General features: G+C 44.6%; 1 protein-coding gene across 2 annotated transcripts in view; it reads right to left on the bottom strand.

Annotated features, from left to right (window-relative positions):
- Positions 1-431: 431 nt before the first annotated feature.
- The window catches only part of LMLN (leishmanolysin like peptidase), a 74665-nt gene continuing 57473 nt past the window's right edge, over positions 432-17623 (bottom strand). For both annotated transcript variants that reach the window (XM_056127717.1, XM_056127718.1), the window contains 5 exons: positions 15274-15406; positions 13436-13595; positions 9698-9828; positions 3832-4042; positions 432-1013 (listed from right to left, as the gene is read on the bottom strand). In XM_056127717.1, the coding sequence (XP_055983692.1) occupies positions 913-1013; positions 3832-4042; positions 9698-9828; positions 13436-13595; positions 15274-15406 (736 nt within the window). In that variant the 3' untranslated portion in view covers positions 432-912. The remainder of the gene's footprint in view (positions 1014-3831; positions 4043-9697; positions 9829-13435; positions 13596-15273; positions 15407-17623) is intronic.

Here is a 17623-nt window from a genome sequence, read left to right as displayed (position 1 = left end):
GGATCATGCCTGGTGGTGCATGGCCATAATGGGTGTCAGGGAAGCTTCCTGCCCACTGGACTATTGCCCTGGCCCACCAAAATTTCCTTTAGTCTTCATTGATCAAAAAGGAGTTCTATTTGTATTGGAGTGTACTTGTCATAACTATTATTTAAAAACACATAATTAGGTTTTCTTATGCAGCAGGTCTTCATTTTTTCTGAGAAAGGGCACTCTCTGCTTCCACAGTTCTTCAAGTCCTTCAAAAATCAATGGGGAAATTGGAAGCCAAGTCTCAGGCCTGTGAGCACGAACACAGCTGCAAGAGGTTCTGACATGTATAAACAGTAGTAAATTGTTTCACTGCTGGCTTGAAAAATAGCAAGCATGGTCAAATTATTACAAGACTTAGCAAAAGGTAACTTAAAAAAAAAAAGAAACCCTTAGAACAATTGTAACCATGATTTAAACATACAATGTATATCATGAAATTCAAAACACAGACCAGTGATGCAGAAATTCCAATTCAATTATTCTCTCATAAATCCAAGGACAATTTACACTCCAGAAGACTAGACTCATAATTTATAATCTTGCACACATCACAGCATTGATGAGCTTGCTCGTCCATCACTCTAAGCTAATGAAAATGCTGAGGTATGTCATCACTCTGAAAATGTCATCAGCCACCGCCCTTTCAAGGAGAGATCTTGACATTCATGTATCCTGAAGAACAAGTGGCTGGATGCCTGGAACTCCGGCTCCCTCTTCAGCTCCAGGGGGGCCAGAGCTGAGACGACGATGCTACCAGCCCCACTAAGAGGGCGCTGGTCCCACTGGGCCCAGCTAGGACTGCGCGCCGCCTGCTCCAATCCGGGCTTGTGCAGAACGACAGGACACACGAGAACGTTGGAAGAGTTCACATTTTCACTCCTAGTGCCACACACACAGAAGAAATCCAGCCAGCAGAGGAAACAGGTTACCCAGCAGGAGCCAGAGGGCGGCAGCCAGGCTGGACGAGCGGGAACAGAGGTCTGTGGGAACAAACAGAATGCTTTCTAGAGACAGTTTGTGAGCTGGGTAAAATGATTATGATGACAAGGACCCCCAGGAAGACCATGATCAAGACTGAATGCCTCAAAATTAGAAAATACAGCCATAAAAATAATGTTTATGAAGGGTCTGGGAAGCTTGTCTTGAACGTGCTGACCTGGCTTTAATTCCTGGCACTTGTGTGGTTCCCTCCAGCCCTGCCAGGAGTGATTCCTGAGCATAGAGCCAGGAGTCAGCCCTGAGCACTGCTGGAAATAGTCCCAAAAGAAAAAGCAGAAAACTTTAATGGAGAAACAAATTTTTTGTTTTGCTTTGTGCCATACCCGGCAATGCTCAGGGATCACTCCGGGTGACTCTGGGGGCCCCTGTGCAGTAAGAGGAACTGAACCAGAGTCAGCTACATGGAAGATTCACCACCTACACTATCTTTTTTTTTCTTTATTAATGTTTATACCACCAAGAACTCCAGTATACCCACCCTCCCACCCCTCCCCCGCCTGCGTGGCAGATTTCCACTTTACTCTCTCTCTACGTTGATCACATTCACTATTACGACAAAAGACCCACCGTTATTATTTGGAATTTTCCCCAACAATCAGACCTGCCAAAAAAAATCATTAGATAATTTGTTTTCTATTGCTGGTTATGAAGAGCATATGATGTCACATGGCCACTATTGCGGACATGGGATTTTGGATTTCTAGTAGTCTAGTAATAAGTCTGGAGGGATTACTGCCAAAAGCTGCTGGGTTCTGAAATTGGTTTGTGTGCCTCTGGGGTCATGGTGGTCCAGGAGCTGGAGGAGACGTTTGTGGGTGGCAACTTGGGCCTCATCAGGACATATACTATCTTTTTGGCTTTAAAATATTTGAGAAGAAAAAATGTGCCTATATATATATATATAATTTTTTAGATGGGATTCAGGAATCTCTTCTATTCTTTGTTCCCAATAAGCGGGAACATAACACTCATCATCTCAAATTAGGACTTTTTGTTTCTGTGCCATAAGCAAGCAGTGCTAAAGCCTGCCTCCTGGCTCTGGACTCAATGGCTGGGCTTGGGGGCCCGAATATGGTACTAGGGATCAAACCCAGGTTGGTCACATGCAAGGCAAGGCCTACCATATCTCTCTCCTGTCCCATAAACTAAGACATTTTGAGGATTCATGTGTTGAAATAAATTTCTAAGCCCAAAGTTAAGACATTCCGATCAAGAGTGGTATGTCTAGAAACCATGTTAAGGAACCAGAGTGCTAGTACAATGGGTAGGGTGCTGTCCTGCACATACGTGATCTGGGCTTGGTCCCCAGCATCTCATATGATCCCCTAGGCACCATCTGGAGTAATTCCTAAGTGCAGAGCCAGGAGTAACAGCCAAGTATGGTCTGAGCATAGCTGGGTATGGCGCAAAACTGAAAAGACACTTAAGAGTTAAAACAATCGTTCAAAAAGATATCTGCACACCTATAATCACTGCACTTAGTACAAGAGTCAGGTTATGGAAACAGTGCTCCTGTAACAGGAGAGAGGATGAGGAAGGTGTGGTAGATATACACAACGAAATATTACTCAGCCACAAGCCATGATGAAATCATGTGACTTGTGGCAATATGGAGCTGGAGGATCTTATGTTAAATGATATAAGTCAGAAGAAGAACAAACATGGGATGCTCTCGCTATGAGTCACATGTCTAAGGAAGGGAAAGACACTGCTTCCAGACTTCAGAAACACATATACTGCCACAAGAGAAGTGAGAGGGGCACCCAGAAGAGGGCCTGGAGGAAGACACAAGGCCCCGGGGCACGAGTCTGTGCAGTGTGAATGTGAGGAGTCTGCACAGGCCTGCACCACACAGGGCCCGCACTGCCATCACGGAGCCCAAGAGCGTAACTGTCTGGAGACAGGCTGGGCGGGAGAGAATCGCGGCTAAGTGGTGAAGGGGTGTGAGGGTAGAAACCCACTGGGAACAACTGTGTAAATCAATGTCTCGACAAGACGTGAAGGTAGGGTGCTCACCTTGCACGTGGCCAAGCCAGTTTGATTCCCAGCACCCTATATGGTTCCTGTACCCCCACCAGAGTGATCTCTAAGGAGTAAGCCTGAGCACTGTCAGGATGACACATGAAACAAGATAGAAAGAGGGAGAGGGAATAGGGAGGGGGGAGAGACAGAGGGGAATGGTGAAAGGGGGAGGGAAAGGGAGAGAGAGGGAGAGGGGGAGAGAGTAGAGAAAGGGGGAGAGAGAGAGAGAAAGAAGGGGAGGAAGGAAGAGAGGGGAGGAGAGAGAGAGGGAGGAGAGAGGGAGGGGAGAAGAGAGACAGGGGAGAGAGCAGGAGAGACGGAGGGAGGGAGGGAGAGAGCCCGCCAACGACACACATCATCATCACCCCTTCTCCAAGCGTGCGAGCAAGTACTTTTTACAATGGGCGGTGCCCGGGATCATACATAAATACTTTAAAACCTTTCTTGAGAATCTTTTCCAGTGTCATTCCCTCGATATTGATAATTAGAATATGTTTAATTGCTTTTTGAACAAAAGTTTGTTTATTCAGTTTAAAATGGGAATCTGAAGCATTTTTGTATTTACATTTGTCAATTAATTTTGTTGGTGCTAGTCTGAGGTTAGTCACATAAAATTGTCTCTCACACCTGCTCTGACCAAACAGAAGCTGCCCATCCTACCAACCGTGGAACCCTACTGGGCAGAGGGAGGTGTCTCATCAGGCTCCCTGGGTCAGCCAGTCACAGCCGCTTTCACATCCGGTAAGAAATGTCCCGCCTTACCCGCCTGGAACTCACCCAGTGGGAGTGCCCGGGTCAGGTTAGCAGCTGGAGGATCTCTCTCTGGAGGACAGAGCTCACAGAAGTCCCAACACGATGGGCAGATGAGGTTTCCATCGTAAATCCAGCCATTCATCTGAACACTGACAGGGAGGACCTGGCCGGCCCGACTACACAGATAAGACGTGTCCTGAACCCAAACCTTTAGGCCTTCAAGAGAACAAGAAACCTTCAAACAAGAAAAAAAAAAGATCAATAAGATTCTAGTATATGTCTTTTCCATTAACTGTAGGAAAATGCACTACTTAGTATTAGTGGCCATGGAATACAATTTGGGGTGACCGTTCTTTATCCTTATCTCATGTCTTTATGTGAGTTAAGTTCAGGTTCTGAAAGAATTTCACTGCTGTGGCCCCAAAACCCATACAAACAAAAATACAATAAAGAGAAAATTAACCCCCTGAAGGCAGGGAAGTGGCCCAAGTGACAACTCACAGGACTTGCATGTGTGAGACCCTGAATGACCCTCTGAAGGCCACAGCTCCCTGAGCATCACAATGATGAGGGGAGAAAAATACACCTTAGAGTCACCTTTCAAATAATTTTAGACAATTGTGTCTTCTTCAAAATTATTTTCTGCAAAGACTTCACATAAATTATACTACTTAACTTTCAACATTCCTAGGGTCAGAGTGGGTAGGGGCAGGGCATTGCCTTGCACACAACCGACCCAGGTTTGATCCCTGGCACTACATATGGTCCCTCAAGCCCACCAGGAGTGGTCCTGAGCATACACACAGAAGTAAGCCCTTACAACACTGAGTGTGGCCCAAAAACAAACAAAAAAATATAAAACAAAAATTTTTTTCTAAAACTTCTCTCATGGAATTGTATTCAAAATAAGTGTAAGTTTCTGACTATGTCGGGCGTTTGCCTTGCACGCAGCCAACATGGCCGACCCGAGTTCGATTCCTCCGCCCCTCTCGGAGAGCCCAGCAAGCTCCCGAGAGTATCTCGCCCGCACGGCAGAGCCTGGCAAGCTCCCCGTGACGTATTCGATATGCCAAACACAGTAACAACAAAGTCTCCAATGGAGACGTTACTGGGCCCGCTCGAGCAAATCGATGATCAACGGGAGGGCCTTTACTTACTTTACTTACTTACTTACCCAAAGTTGCCCAGAAATAGGTCTGGCAAAGATAATTGATTATAACATAATATATAATTGACTATAACACAAGTTGGACAAACTGGCAGGCTACCGAATGTAACCTGCCCACACGGCAGATTCTGGCAAACTCCCCGTGGAGTACCCAATATGCCAAATACCAGTAACAATGATGGTTCTCATTCTCCTAACCCTGAAAGAGCCTTGAATATGGCACTTTCTAAAAAGTCTCAGGGCTAGGACGAAGGAGACATTACTGGGGCCTGCTCGAGGCAATCGACGAACAACAGGATGGTCATGGTCGTGATAACACAAGTTAACATAAGTGTGCTTTTTCTTAGATCATTATAAAACTAAAGGTTGTTTTTTAAAAAAAAATTTAAAAGTTTATTTATTTTTGGGCCACGCCCAGCAATGCTCAGGGGTTACTTCTGGCTCTGCACTCAGAAATTCATCCTGGCGGTGCTCAGGGGGTCCTATGGGATGCTGGGCTTGAACCCTGGCAGGTAGTGTGCACGGCAAAACGCCCTCCCAGCTATACTATCGCTCCTGCCCTCCCACTAAAGCTGCTTTCAAGCAAGAAGTTCCAAAAGCTTTTTCAACAATGGAATCATTTTATAAATAACTATCATTAATGTAACACTCCTTTGGAAACTTAAACTACTAAAACAACAGCAATAAAATGTAACCACATTTCACTAACCCATCATTCAATAAATACTATCCCTAGTACAGGGCAATGTGATCATTCTTTGAAGTCAAAACAAACTGAGAACTTAATACTGGAAAGAATATCACAGAAGCTCATTATTTGAGCACCTGACGCCCAGATGTTTTCCCTGAGGAGAGGAGACTATTTTCATAAAATAACTATCAAATTGCTTTATTGAAAGTTTTTAAAAGTTGGGGCTGGAGAGATAGCACAGCGGGTAGGGCGTTTGCCTTGCACGCAGCCGACCCGGGTTTGATTCCCAGCATCCCATATGGTCCCCTGAGCACCGCCAGGAGTAACTCCTGAGTGCAGAGCCAGGAGTAATCCCTGTGCATTGCCAGGTACGACCCAAAAAGCAAAAAAGAATAAATAAAAGTTGATAAATAACTGATTAAAAAGTTGATTAAAATTTATAAATAATAGAAGTAACTGTAAAGATCAGAAAATTTCATGAAAGAAATGTTTTTATAGCCAAAAGGTATGGATCTGAGGGAGAGGTTTATCCTGGGTAGATTTGAGGCTAAGCAGGGAGGAAAGTGACCACAAGGTGTGGGAGAAGGTGGCAGGAACGCGGACAGAACAAATATATAAACATATTGAGGACAATGAGAACCAGATTGTTTGCTGTCAGAGAACAGAGTTACAAGTATAGCAGGGGGAAGGGGAGGAGAGGCCGGGAGGAAGGAAAGCCATTGGTATTGCGCCAGAATCCAAGGCGTACGAGAAGCTGACACTCTGCAACCTGAGTCACTCTGCTTGGGCAAGGGGGCGGTGATGACTCGGCAAGAGTGAGCATCCGGCCCGTCAGGCTCTTCCCCAGGCTCACACTCCACTCGAGCAAACTAGAGTTTTTGAAGAAACAGTTGATTCCAGGGTGGAGGCAAAGAAATTAAAGAATATCTTTTAGCAGAAACAGAAATATTCACATAAAGAAGGGGACAAGTCAAAGGTTGCAGGAACCAGCCAAATCTCAGGCAACATATATATCAAAATGAATTATAGTAATGGAAAAGCCTTTGACTAAAACGAAATTCATAGGGCAGGAGAGAAATCCTTTAAGTGAGAACACCAGAAACCAATGTTGGAAACACAGAGAAACCCACCAAGCTCCATGAGCAAAGACAGCATCTCCAAAGGCGTAACCAGCAGGAGTCCTCAGACAATGACTCCACTGCAGGATGATGAGGGTGGAGGATGCTCAGTGAGTACAAAGCGACGGGTGCACAGTGGTCAGCAAAGCACAAGGAAGCAGGACAGTGGAAATGAAAAGGAGACTACCATCAGAAATGGCAGAAACGAAGAACACGGTAGGTGATATGAAAAAGTCAACAGAAGCTGAGCCAAAGACGAGGAGGAGGAAACCTCTAGGAAACAGGTTTGAGAAGAGACTGAAAGAAATAAAATCCAATAAACAGCATAGCAGAGAACTGTGGGGTGAGCTCAAGAGGAACGATATGGGAATCACCGGAGCCCCTGGAAGACAGGAAGGGAAATGTGATGAGGAAACAGCGGTTAGAGAAATCATGGTTAGAATGAGGGACGTTCAGGCTGATGTTTCAGGCACCGAAAGCCAAGAGGCCCAAAGGGTCGTCAGTGAAAACAGACTCAATTAGGAAAATTCCGAGACTCATACTCAAAATAACAAAATCCAAAGACAGAGACAGGATCTCGAATGCAACAAGGCCAGAAGAGGAAAGTCCACAAGACGAACAGCAGATCTAGCAAGTGAGACCATTTAAGACAGAGAACATGGAAGGAAGAAATGGTTATCTAAAAGATTTTATACTAAAAAACCCTCATAAAAACTCAATGAAATGAACACTACTTTACTACAATTACTCTATCCAGCTAGTTTATCATTCAGATTCGAAGGAACTACATAGAGCTTCATGGACAGGTAAAAGCTTAGGGAATCCAGAGCCTTGAAACCAGTTTTGCAAGAACATTACAAGAGTCCCTTTAAAGGACAGGAGAAACTTCCCGTCCTTCAGTGTTGGGCCTGGCACTCACTCATGGTGCATATTGCCGTCCTCGACTGGATTAAGAAAGGTTAAAGATCCATAACGCACAAAAGGAAAAGGATAGAGAAAGGAGGAAACTGCCTCCCATAGAGGGAGGCTGGGGGTGAGGGGTGGAGGTGCAGTGTTGGAGATGGAGGGAAACAGGACATTGGTGGTGAAAAATGCACACTGGTGGGGGGATGAGTGCTGGATCATTGTATGACTGAAAACCAATCGTGAACAGCTTTGTAATGGTCTATCTCACGGATACTCAAAAAATTAAAAAAAAAAGTTATGTGGAGTTCATGCCCACTTCAGTCAGCTTAATCAAGGGCTGAATAAGGAGGAACATTAAAAAAAAAGGTTAAAGACATATAGCAATTAATCATCACTAACTGGCTTTTATTGGTATATTTTCTGATAATTCTTTTTTGCCATTCCTTTGTTTTATTGGACCAAGTAATATGAAATGAATTGTTATATACCTGCCAAGGGGGCAGATTGGGAGCTGGGAGGAACCTGGGGATATTGGTGGAGTGGGGGATTGGTGGGGGGATGGGTGTTGGAATGTCATACACCTGAAACAACTCTACTATGAACTTTGTTTTGTAAAACACGGTGTTTCAATAAATATTCCTGTAAAACAAAACAACAACAAAAATGAAGGCTAGGAATCAGTACTGTATTAATCTTAGAAAATCTAATTACAAGTTTTTAAATTACACAATAATATTTTTCCAACAACAAAACTACATAATTGCTAGGAAATTTTCCTAGAATCAAAGTTATTATAAAACCTGTCGAGTAGGGTTTGCACAGCATGCAGCCACGGCTGCCCAGCACTATACAAGGTTCCCTGAGCACCGCGAGGCTTGGCCCTGGAGTACTGCTGGGCATGGCACTGCCAGGTGTGGCCAAAATAAAATCAGAAGCAAAACATGCTATGGTTGGAAATATGCCTCATGGGTTAATAAGCGCATCCTTTTTTCTGTTTTATTTTGTTTTGGGACATGCCCAGCAGTGCTCAGGGCTGACTGTGGGCTCTGAGCTCAGGGATCACTCCTGGAGGGCCAGGGGACCCTATCGGGTGCCGGGGATGGAACCACGACTGCTGTGTGCAAGGCAAGAGCTACCTGGTCGCTCTGGCCCTAAAAGTACATTCCTTGTATGCATGAAATCTGGATTTGATGCCCAATTTGATACCTTCCCCCCAAAACTGGAAAAAATATGCTATTATGTTTCTATCATGCCTTATTTTTGCAATGATAGACAAACATTATTTTATACATGAAAGATATGTATAAACACACTCTTGTGGGATGGAGGGGAGGTGCCCTGTCTTGCTCAGGGGCTGCTCACAGTGGCGGTTAGGGAACCACGCAGTGTAAGGAATGAAGCCAAGCCTCCCACACTCTGAGTCCTTGGAGCAATCTCTTAGGTCCCTTATTTTATTTATTTTTGCCTTTTGGGTCACACCCGGCGATGCACAGGGGTTACTCCTGGCTCTGCACTCAGGAGTTACTCCTGGCGGTGCTCAGGGGAAGCTGGGAATCGAACCCAGGTTGGCCACGTGCAAGGCAAACACCCTACTCGCTGTGCTATCTCTCCAGCCCCAGGTCCCTTATTTTAAAAAACAAATGGTGGAGACAGTGTCTCAGTTTTCTCGAAAGTCTGTCAAAGAAAAAATATGTCAAAGATGATGATATCTTCATAAAACACAGCATAAATCATTCAAAGTATTAACTACTAAGTTATTATAAAAAGAAACTATATTTTAAAATATAAAAGCCATATAATGGGGGCCTGAGTGAAAGGGTAGTGGACTGGGAGTTTCCCTGCACATGGCCCAGCCAGGTTAGATCCCTGGCACCCCCACCCAGTCCCAGTTACCCCTGGGTATGGCTCAAGAACAAAAACCAACCCAAAAAAACCCCGAAAGTCATGTAAAGAATAGATAAAAACATACAATACTTGACATAGTTATTAAACAATCATATAGTTTACCTGATAACACCCACTTCCCCAGTCTGGGTAACTCAGCTTTCTCTCACACTTTTCCATGATAAATGCTGATTTCTGAATTAGACAAACTGAATGAGGTCCGTACTTTTCAGCACCATAGTTTTTTAAAAGGTCTGAAACAAACCAGAGAAGCTTTCTTAAAAATTGACTTTGGAGAGTTGGAAAGGCAGCATGGGGCTTAGGGTGCTTGTTTGGTCTCCCTGGGTGCTAAGGAGTGGCCTGAGCAGAGTCAGCACTGCGAGGTCTTGTGCGACAGTCGGAAAGAAAAGGGGGAAGGACTTGGGATCTCAGGGAACAAAATAAACTGAAGTAGTCCACTCTCATTTTCTTAAGATTCCGGGCTCCATCCTGCTGGGTTTCCTGCGGGCACAGCTCCAAGCCACCAGGACCGGGAGCCTTGAGAACATGCAGGGGCCCTGGAGCTTTGGGTATCTGGTGCAACAGGAGCAAAGGGCTGGGGCTGGGGGCCCTAGAGCCTCAGAGAACAGTACGGATTAATAACTGACCGTGAGGAGCCTGGGATGCAGGCCGCCTCTGCTCTATGAGTCCTTAAGAGCTTAGAGATCCTGGCATGCATTTCACCCAAACTGCACACAGCCCATGTAACCATTAATTTTCCTTTCATTCCTATTCCCTTTCATCCCCCTGGCTGTATTCCACACATACTGCGATCCTTCTGCTCCTGTATAACCACAGCTTGCCTTGGATGAGCCAGTCTGTTGGCTGTCGGCCTGCAATCCGCATCTACATCGGGATTGGCCTCTCTTACCAGTTAACCCAAACCATGGCCCAGAGCAACAGCCAGTATGTTCAGGGCTCACTTGGGGGGGAGGGGCGGCTCAGGGGACCATGTGGGGTGCCAAGGATCAAAGTCAGGTTGGTTGCACACAAGACAAGTGTCCAACCCAGTGTACGATCATTCCACTCCACTTCATTCCCACAACTGTGAGATACAACCATTTTCACAAATATTCTTTTACTGAACAATTTTATTATTCCACTTACCATTTTGTTGTAACAAGCAATATAAAATGAGTTATTTTGTGCCTGCTAAGAGGGCAAGTTTGGGGGGTGGGTGGGAAGCTGGGGACTGTGGTGGAGGAAAGGCCACTCTGATGGTGGGGTTGGTGCTGGAACATTGAATGCCCAAAATTAACTGTGTTATGAACAATTTGTAAGCCACAATGTTTAAAGATTTTTTTTTTTTTATGCTCAGGGATTACTCCTGGCTCTGCACTCAGGAATTACCCCTGGTGGTGCTTAGGGGATCATATGGGATACTGGGAATTGAAGCCAGGTCGGCCTCGTGCAAGGCAAACGCCCAGCCTGCTGTGCTATCAATCCAGCCCCTAATTTTTTTTTTTTAAAGGATAGAGGAAACGGCACTAAGAACCATCTTTACTGGTGACTAAGTCGGAATCGCTTCCCATGGGGGAGAGCAGGTTATGTACATAGTGAAGGTTGGGGGGATGATGTAATACTATGTCTCTGCTCACAGCCCCTAAGTGACACACTGACCAGTCTCAGGCTAGCACAGATTTGCAGAGATCTGGGGTGGACTCCAGGACTTCTAAAGATCATAGGCAAAGCAACGATGCTCTTAATTCCTGGGAATAATCTATTCTCTTTACACGTAACACTTATCTTCTGCCAGCAGAGTTCAAATAGCCATTTTGTAAAAACTTAATTGTATAACCTAAGAAAACATGAGATGGAATAAAGTGGAACTCATCTTTTTATGAATAGATAAAGTCCTTTAAAAATCAATGATGAGGGTAAAAAAACTGGGAGTGAGCAAACCACACCCCTCAGGCCAACTCATGAGAGCTCGTATTTGTGCAAAAAGGAGTTTTCCTGAAACAACTTCCTGTGCTGCCTGTACAGGCTTTCACACTGTGAGCAGTTGCAACAGACAAGGCAGGAGGCACAAAACCTAAATTACTACCTTGCTCCAATGGTCTTTTGCCAACTAAAGCTACAGCAACGCCATTATTGACAGGTCTATGAATTTCTTTTGCTTCTGAATAATTTGCCATGAATGTTCAGACATTAAGGTAGGTGAATGACGGATTAAAAGACTATAAATTCAACCAAATCTGGCAAGTTTAGGAAGAAATCATGGACATTCAAAACTTAAGTGACTTCATCTGTAACAAAGTAAGAAATTAGGGGGAAGAGGAGCAGATTAAAAATTCTAATGACAACGGAGAGAAAAATTGGTAATCTTGCTCTTAATTTAGATAGCAGATGTGAGAACATTTTGTTTATAAAGGTGGTTAGTATAACGAACAATTTTTATGTTGTTTATTCCATTGTCTGTTTTATGTATCAAAAAATATAATATCGCAATATATCTTATGACCACAGTACACCATCAGTACTCTAATACATGGTCAGTAGCATGTTACTTCTAAATCACATGAGATACACTCCAAAGGAGAGGAAAATAGGCTAAAAACTGCTCTGTCACTGCTCTTGAGGGCCCGAATGAAAACAACCTGAGTGCCTAATTAACTATACCGATGAATGTATAAAAACTACTCAGTTATTTTGTGTTTGTTCTGGGGCCACACACAGTAGGGCACAGGGTTTAGTCCTGGCTCTGTGCTGGTGGGTCACTCCTGGATGGTCAGGGGACGGGCTGGGTGCTGGGGATCAAACCTGGGTCAGCTGTGTGCAAGGCAAGTGCCCCACACTCTGTACTAGCTCTCCAGGAGACAGTTCTGCTAAGTGGAAAAATCATAAATATAAATCCCGCATGATTTCACCATAAGTGAAATATCCAGAAGGAGGTGAGCACATGGACCTTTAGTTGTGGAAGCAGCATGGTGGCTGCCGGGTGGGTTTGTCAAAGAGGAGGGGCAGAGGGCTCACAGACGGGACTGGGGCACCAGACCTTCTTGGTGGCACCTGTGGTACGATCTATTCACTGAGGTGGAAACATGGTATTGTAAACCAATGTTAATCTCAATTAAATATAAAAATAAAAAGGCCAGAGAGACAGTGGCTAAGGCGCTTGCCTGCATGTGACTTACCCGGTGTGATTCCCAGCACAACCAGGAGAGACCCCTTCAGCCAGTAGTAAGCCCCAGCACTGCTGGATCTGGCCCCACTGCCTCACACACATCTCACACACTCTCTCTCTCACACACACACACACACACACACACACACACACACACACACACGCGCGCGCGCGCGCGCACAGACACTTTACTCACATAGTGCTGGAGAGTCAGCCTGGGGGTAGGACAGGACCCATGTGGCCCTGCTGGAGCCTTACAGCACCCTCGGGCACCAAAGCATTGGCATGGTTGGCAAAGTGCTGCTAGGCATGGCCCCAAGGCCTCATTTGCATTGCTTGGGGAGCTACCTCCTAAAATAATAACACAATAAAAAGATTCCTCCATTGGGAGATCTTATGCTGACACCAAAGAACTGTATCAGATACCATCTCTTCACTCACCCGTGGAATTCAGTACCATCTTTTCTATATTCTGCTTTGGGGTTTTGGAAGAATGAGAGGTTGGCAGTGAATGCCACACAGATATTAAGCATTCTGAAAATGCACGATGGGAATCCTTCCTGCTGTGTGCAGGACAGCAGGGGCACTATGGCCCAGAGGCTGCCCAGCTCCAAGGCCTATGCCCTAGCCAATACATGGTATTGCAGACATGTCATTAAATAGGTATCTTCATTTTATTTCATTAGACAACTCACCTGGCTGATTTTCCAGTATCCTACAATCTGAGCTGCGCTGATATTCACCGCTTAAATGCCAGCTGAATTCCTGGCTGAAAGGGCAGTAGTCAGCAATTTCTACAGACCCACCATAGTAAGGCAGATCTTCTGCAGGCACCCCACTGAGTTCATCAAAGTACTGCCAGAAAGAGAGAGAGAGAGAGAGAGAGAGAGAGAGAGAGAGAGAGAGAGAGTAGAGAGAGTAAGAAACATTTTGCATACTCAAAACTGAAGAACTCAAAGCTGAGAAAATGTACAGCAATGCCTTTCATGCTATATAGCAAACAAATATATATTAACATACTTTTCTTTACATATAGTATAATATGCCATCCAAGAGCCATTTCCAAGGTTTTTATGATTTCAGAAATTAGCAAAGGTAAGTAAACTTTTCCAATTTATTTATTAATGACAAAATTCTTTATTGTTTTACAAGGATGAGTAGGAAAAGTTTTAACAGTTGATAAATAAGAAAACTAAGATATTAAGAATTAAGGCATTTTATTTTATTCTTTATTTTGGAGGGACATTCAACATTGTTGGAAGGGATCAAACCCAGGGCTCCCTGCATGCGAAGCATGGCTCCTGCCCACTCCTGGCACAGAATTTAATGTACTTAAATTAATAACTGTTTTCAGAAGGCAATTTATACATCATTTTGACAAAACTGAGAACAGAAAACCATGAGAAGATGATGGGGCTGGAGAAACAGTACACTGAGTAAGGTGCTTGCCTTGCATACATCTGGAGTCCATCCTCAGCACCCCATCTGGTCCTCCCAAGAACCACCAGGAGTGATCCCTGAGTGCAGAGCCAGGAGTGAGCCCTGAACAGCTAGGTCTGACCCCAAAACAAAAACAAATAAAACAGAAAAAAAATGAAAGAGATCATGTGTATAAAATACTCTGGACACCTGAGGAACAAGATCCCAGCTAAGTCTTGAAGAGGTTGCGTCTGCAGCCACTCCCGAGCACTCCCCTAGACGTACCACTGCCCTGCCACAGTGTGAAGCTCTCAGAAGGGGAGTAAGAAAGTTCAAATTGTAGAGCAACCAGCATCTCAGATATGCTGAGTAAAGGCACTTCTGAAGCTGGCAGGTAGAGCCAAGGCTTTTCAGAAATATCATGGGAACAAAAACTTAACCAAAGATTGACACTCACTCATGTGAGTACTATTTCCTTCACTTCAGATGCCATCATAAACTTAAAAATAATTTTTTTAACTGAATCACAGTGAGATACACAGTTACAAAGTTGTTCATGACTGGGTGTCAGTCATATAATATTCCAACACCCAGCCTTCCATTTAAACTTTTTAAAAGCAGAATGTTTAAGTCTTCCAATTGACTGAATTAGAATATCTAAGTTATATTCCTTAAATAATTCTGCTTTGTTTTGGAGTCATACCTGGTGGTGTTCGGGGCTTACTCCTGTGGTGCCAGGGATGGCACCTGGGTCAGCCGTGTGCAAGGCAAGTGTTCTGTCCCTGCGCTACCTCTCTGTCCCTAAGAATCTTGTTTTCTGTGTCAATTCAAAGTAATCAAAAACATAACTTTGGAAAAAATGAGAAAGAAAACACCATCTAGAAACAGATAAAACAATACTCTAAATCACTTTTCATTCCCATAAGGCACTGCTAGAAATTCATCAACTGTCAACAGTGAGTACAGAGATAATTAAAAAAATAAAAGAATTCTTCCTTTTTTGTTTTTCCTAACACAGAAAGAAACTAACTGGACCTTATAAGAGAATTTACTTATAATTCAAATTTCTTTTAAAATAGTTTCTTCCTTAAAATTGTGTCCCCAAAAATGTTACCTGGTACTCTCGAGGCAAAGGTTTAGGAAACTTCTGCAGATTACACACAGCGACTGCCCTCTGGTCCTGCCGGCATGTCAGTCGCAAGGGGTTGGTCCTGAGCGTGTCACAGTACGGGTTCAGTGCCTGCCTCCTGCAAGGGGAGCAAGCGCATGCAGTCAGACACCCGGGAGAGGGCTGTAAGAGCAAACCCATCTGCAGGGTACACTCAGGTCCATTAGAGTACGCCCACCTGCTGATACTCAGGGTGCACTCAAGGGCTCAAAATGGAATCAGGTTCTAAACTTCAAAGGATAGAAGGAAATGCTGCACATAGGTGCGAAAGAGCAATGTTCGACGTGTTATAACACCGTATGACTTTTCTTCTTCCTTTTTGGTATTTGGACCACACCTGAGATGACTTCTGGCTCTGTACTCAGGAATCACTTCTGGTGATTCAGGAATATTCTGGGCTGCTGGGGATCAAACCCGGGTTGGCCACATGAAAGGTCAACACTCTACCCACTGTACTATTATTTTGTAATAATAATAAAACAAATATTATTTATCAATAAAACAAAATACTTGGCATGCAGTTGGCTCAGGATTGATGCCTGCAACTCCATAGGGTTCCCTGAGCAACACCGGGTATGGCCCAAAAATTTGAAAAAAAAAAAAAATCCTACAAACAAAAAATAACTGCAAAGACAGAACTGTTCAAGATTAGTGGCTTCCAAATTCTACTGCACTGCCCAGTCGAACCTCATACATCGAATTGCAGTAGAGTCGGCACTAATCATACAGAGGCTGTTAATGACTTGAAACTAGTGTTTAGTGAATAAATAACTGTAAGTTTTACTTAGCTTTAGTGAATGAATTGAAGTATAAATTTGTATAGAGGCTGAGGAGATGGTACAGTGGGTAGGGCCTTGCACAGGGCTGATCTGGGTTCGATCGCTGGCATCCCATATGGTTCCCCAGAACCACCAGGAGTAATCTCTGAGTGCAGAGCCAGGAGTAACCCCTGAACACTTCTGAGTGTGCCCCCCCACCCCCATTGAAACTGTAGAACCATATATGAGAAGCATATGGGGTGACACACCTCTGGAGCTGATAGAGAGCCAACGGTAAATAAGCCAAGCAAGGGACTGAGGAGTTTATTATGCTTAGTTGTTTCAGAACAAAGAAGGAACCTAATTTGGGGCTGGAGAGGTAGTCCAGGGGCTTAATCCTAGGCACTGCACATGGCTCCTCCCTGCCAGGAGTGATCCCTGAGTGCAGAGGCAGGAGAGGGCCCAGAGCACTGCCAGGCGTGGCAGTTTAAATCTGTGACTCTGGCGCCACTAACAGTCCCTCCAAAGCTCTGGTCTGGGTGCAGCGAAGGCCGTGCTTCCCTCCCAGGCAGCTCCGGGAAGCAGCCATCCTGGCCTGGAGCCAGAGGCTCAGGCACAGAGCACCTCACACTTCCTGGGGAGAGAGTTGAATGCTGTGCCCAAGGTCAAACGGCAACGTTTTGTTTTTCCTTGGTTTGGGGCCACTCCCAGCGATGCTCAGGGGTTACTCCTGCTCTGCCCTCAGGAATTACTCCTGGTAGTGCTCAGGGGACCATATGGGGTGCCAGGGATCGAACCCAGGTCAGTCGCGTGCAAGATAAATGCCCTATCCTTTAAACTATCGCTCTGGACCCAGCAAACTTCAACTTTTGGTCAAGTCCTATGTGTTTCTCTGACACAGTTTACAACATATGGCCATGGCCATTGGCTGTGTCGGTGATAGCTTGTAATGCACAGCAGACGAGCTGAGCAATTGTGAGAGACTCTGATTATCGAAGCCTCAAGTACTCACTATCTGGCCCTTTACACACAGTTGGCCAACTCTAGTGTGCAGAAGTCACAGAGGAGCACCAAAAAGGAAGTAGGTATTCTAGAAGGGGGAAAAGGTGACCACCATCAAGTTAATCCAGAATCCTTTCTTGCAACAAGAGGGGGATACTGATAGTGAACTGGAGGGTCCCACCTCCATACCACCACAGCAACATGAAGAAACAATGCAAATCCCCGCCATGAGTGGACAAAGAAAAGAGCCCAGGAGCTTCAATAGGGAATACCAACAAATATAATCTCTCCAATAAAGAATTCAGGGATGAAATGTTGAGGATATTTAATGAACTCAAAGAAACAGTGGAACAGGCATCCAGTAAATTAGAGGAGGACATGAAAGAAACAGTGGAATGGACAGCCAATAAAATACAAGAAGAAATGAGAGCAGAAATAAGAAAGGTACAAAAAGAAGTGTCACTATTAAAGAATTCAGTAGATGAAATTAAAAACTCAGTGGGTGCCCTCAACAGTAGAATGACAACAGCTGAAGA

Source organism: Sorex fumeus, unplaced genomic scaffold (genome assembly GCF_029834395.1).
Source record: "Sorex fumeus unplaced genomic scaffold, SorFum_2.1 ptg000063l, whole genome shotgun sequence".
Taxonomy (NCBI): Eukaryota; Metazoa; Chordata; class Mammalia; order Eulipotyphla; family Soricidae; genus Sorex; species Sorex fumeus.
The sequence above is the reverse complement of the archived record's forward strand: the minus strand, read 5'-3'. Positions and strand labels throughout refer to the sequence as shown.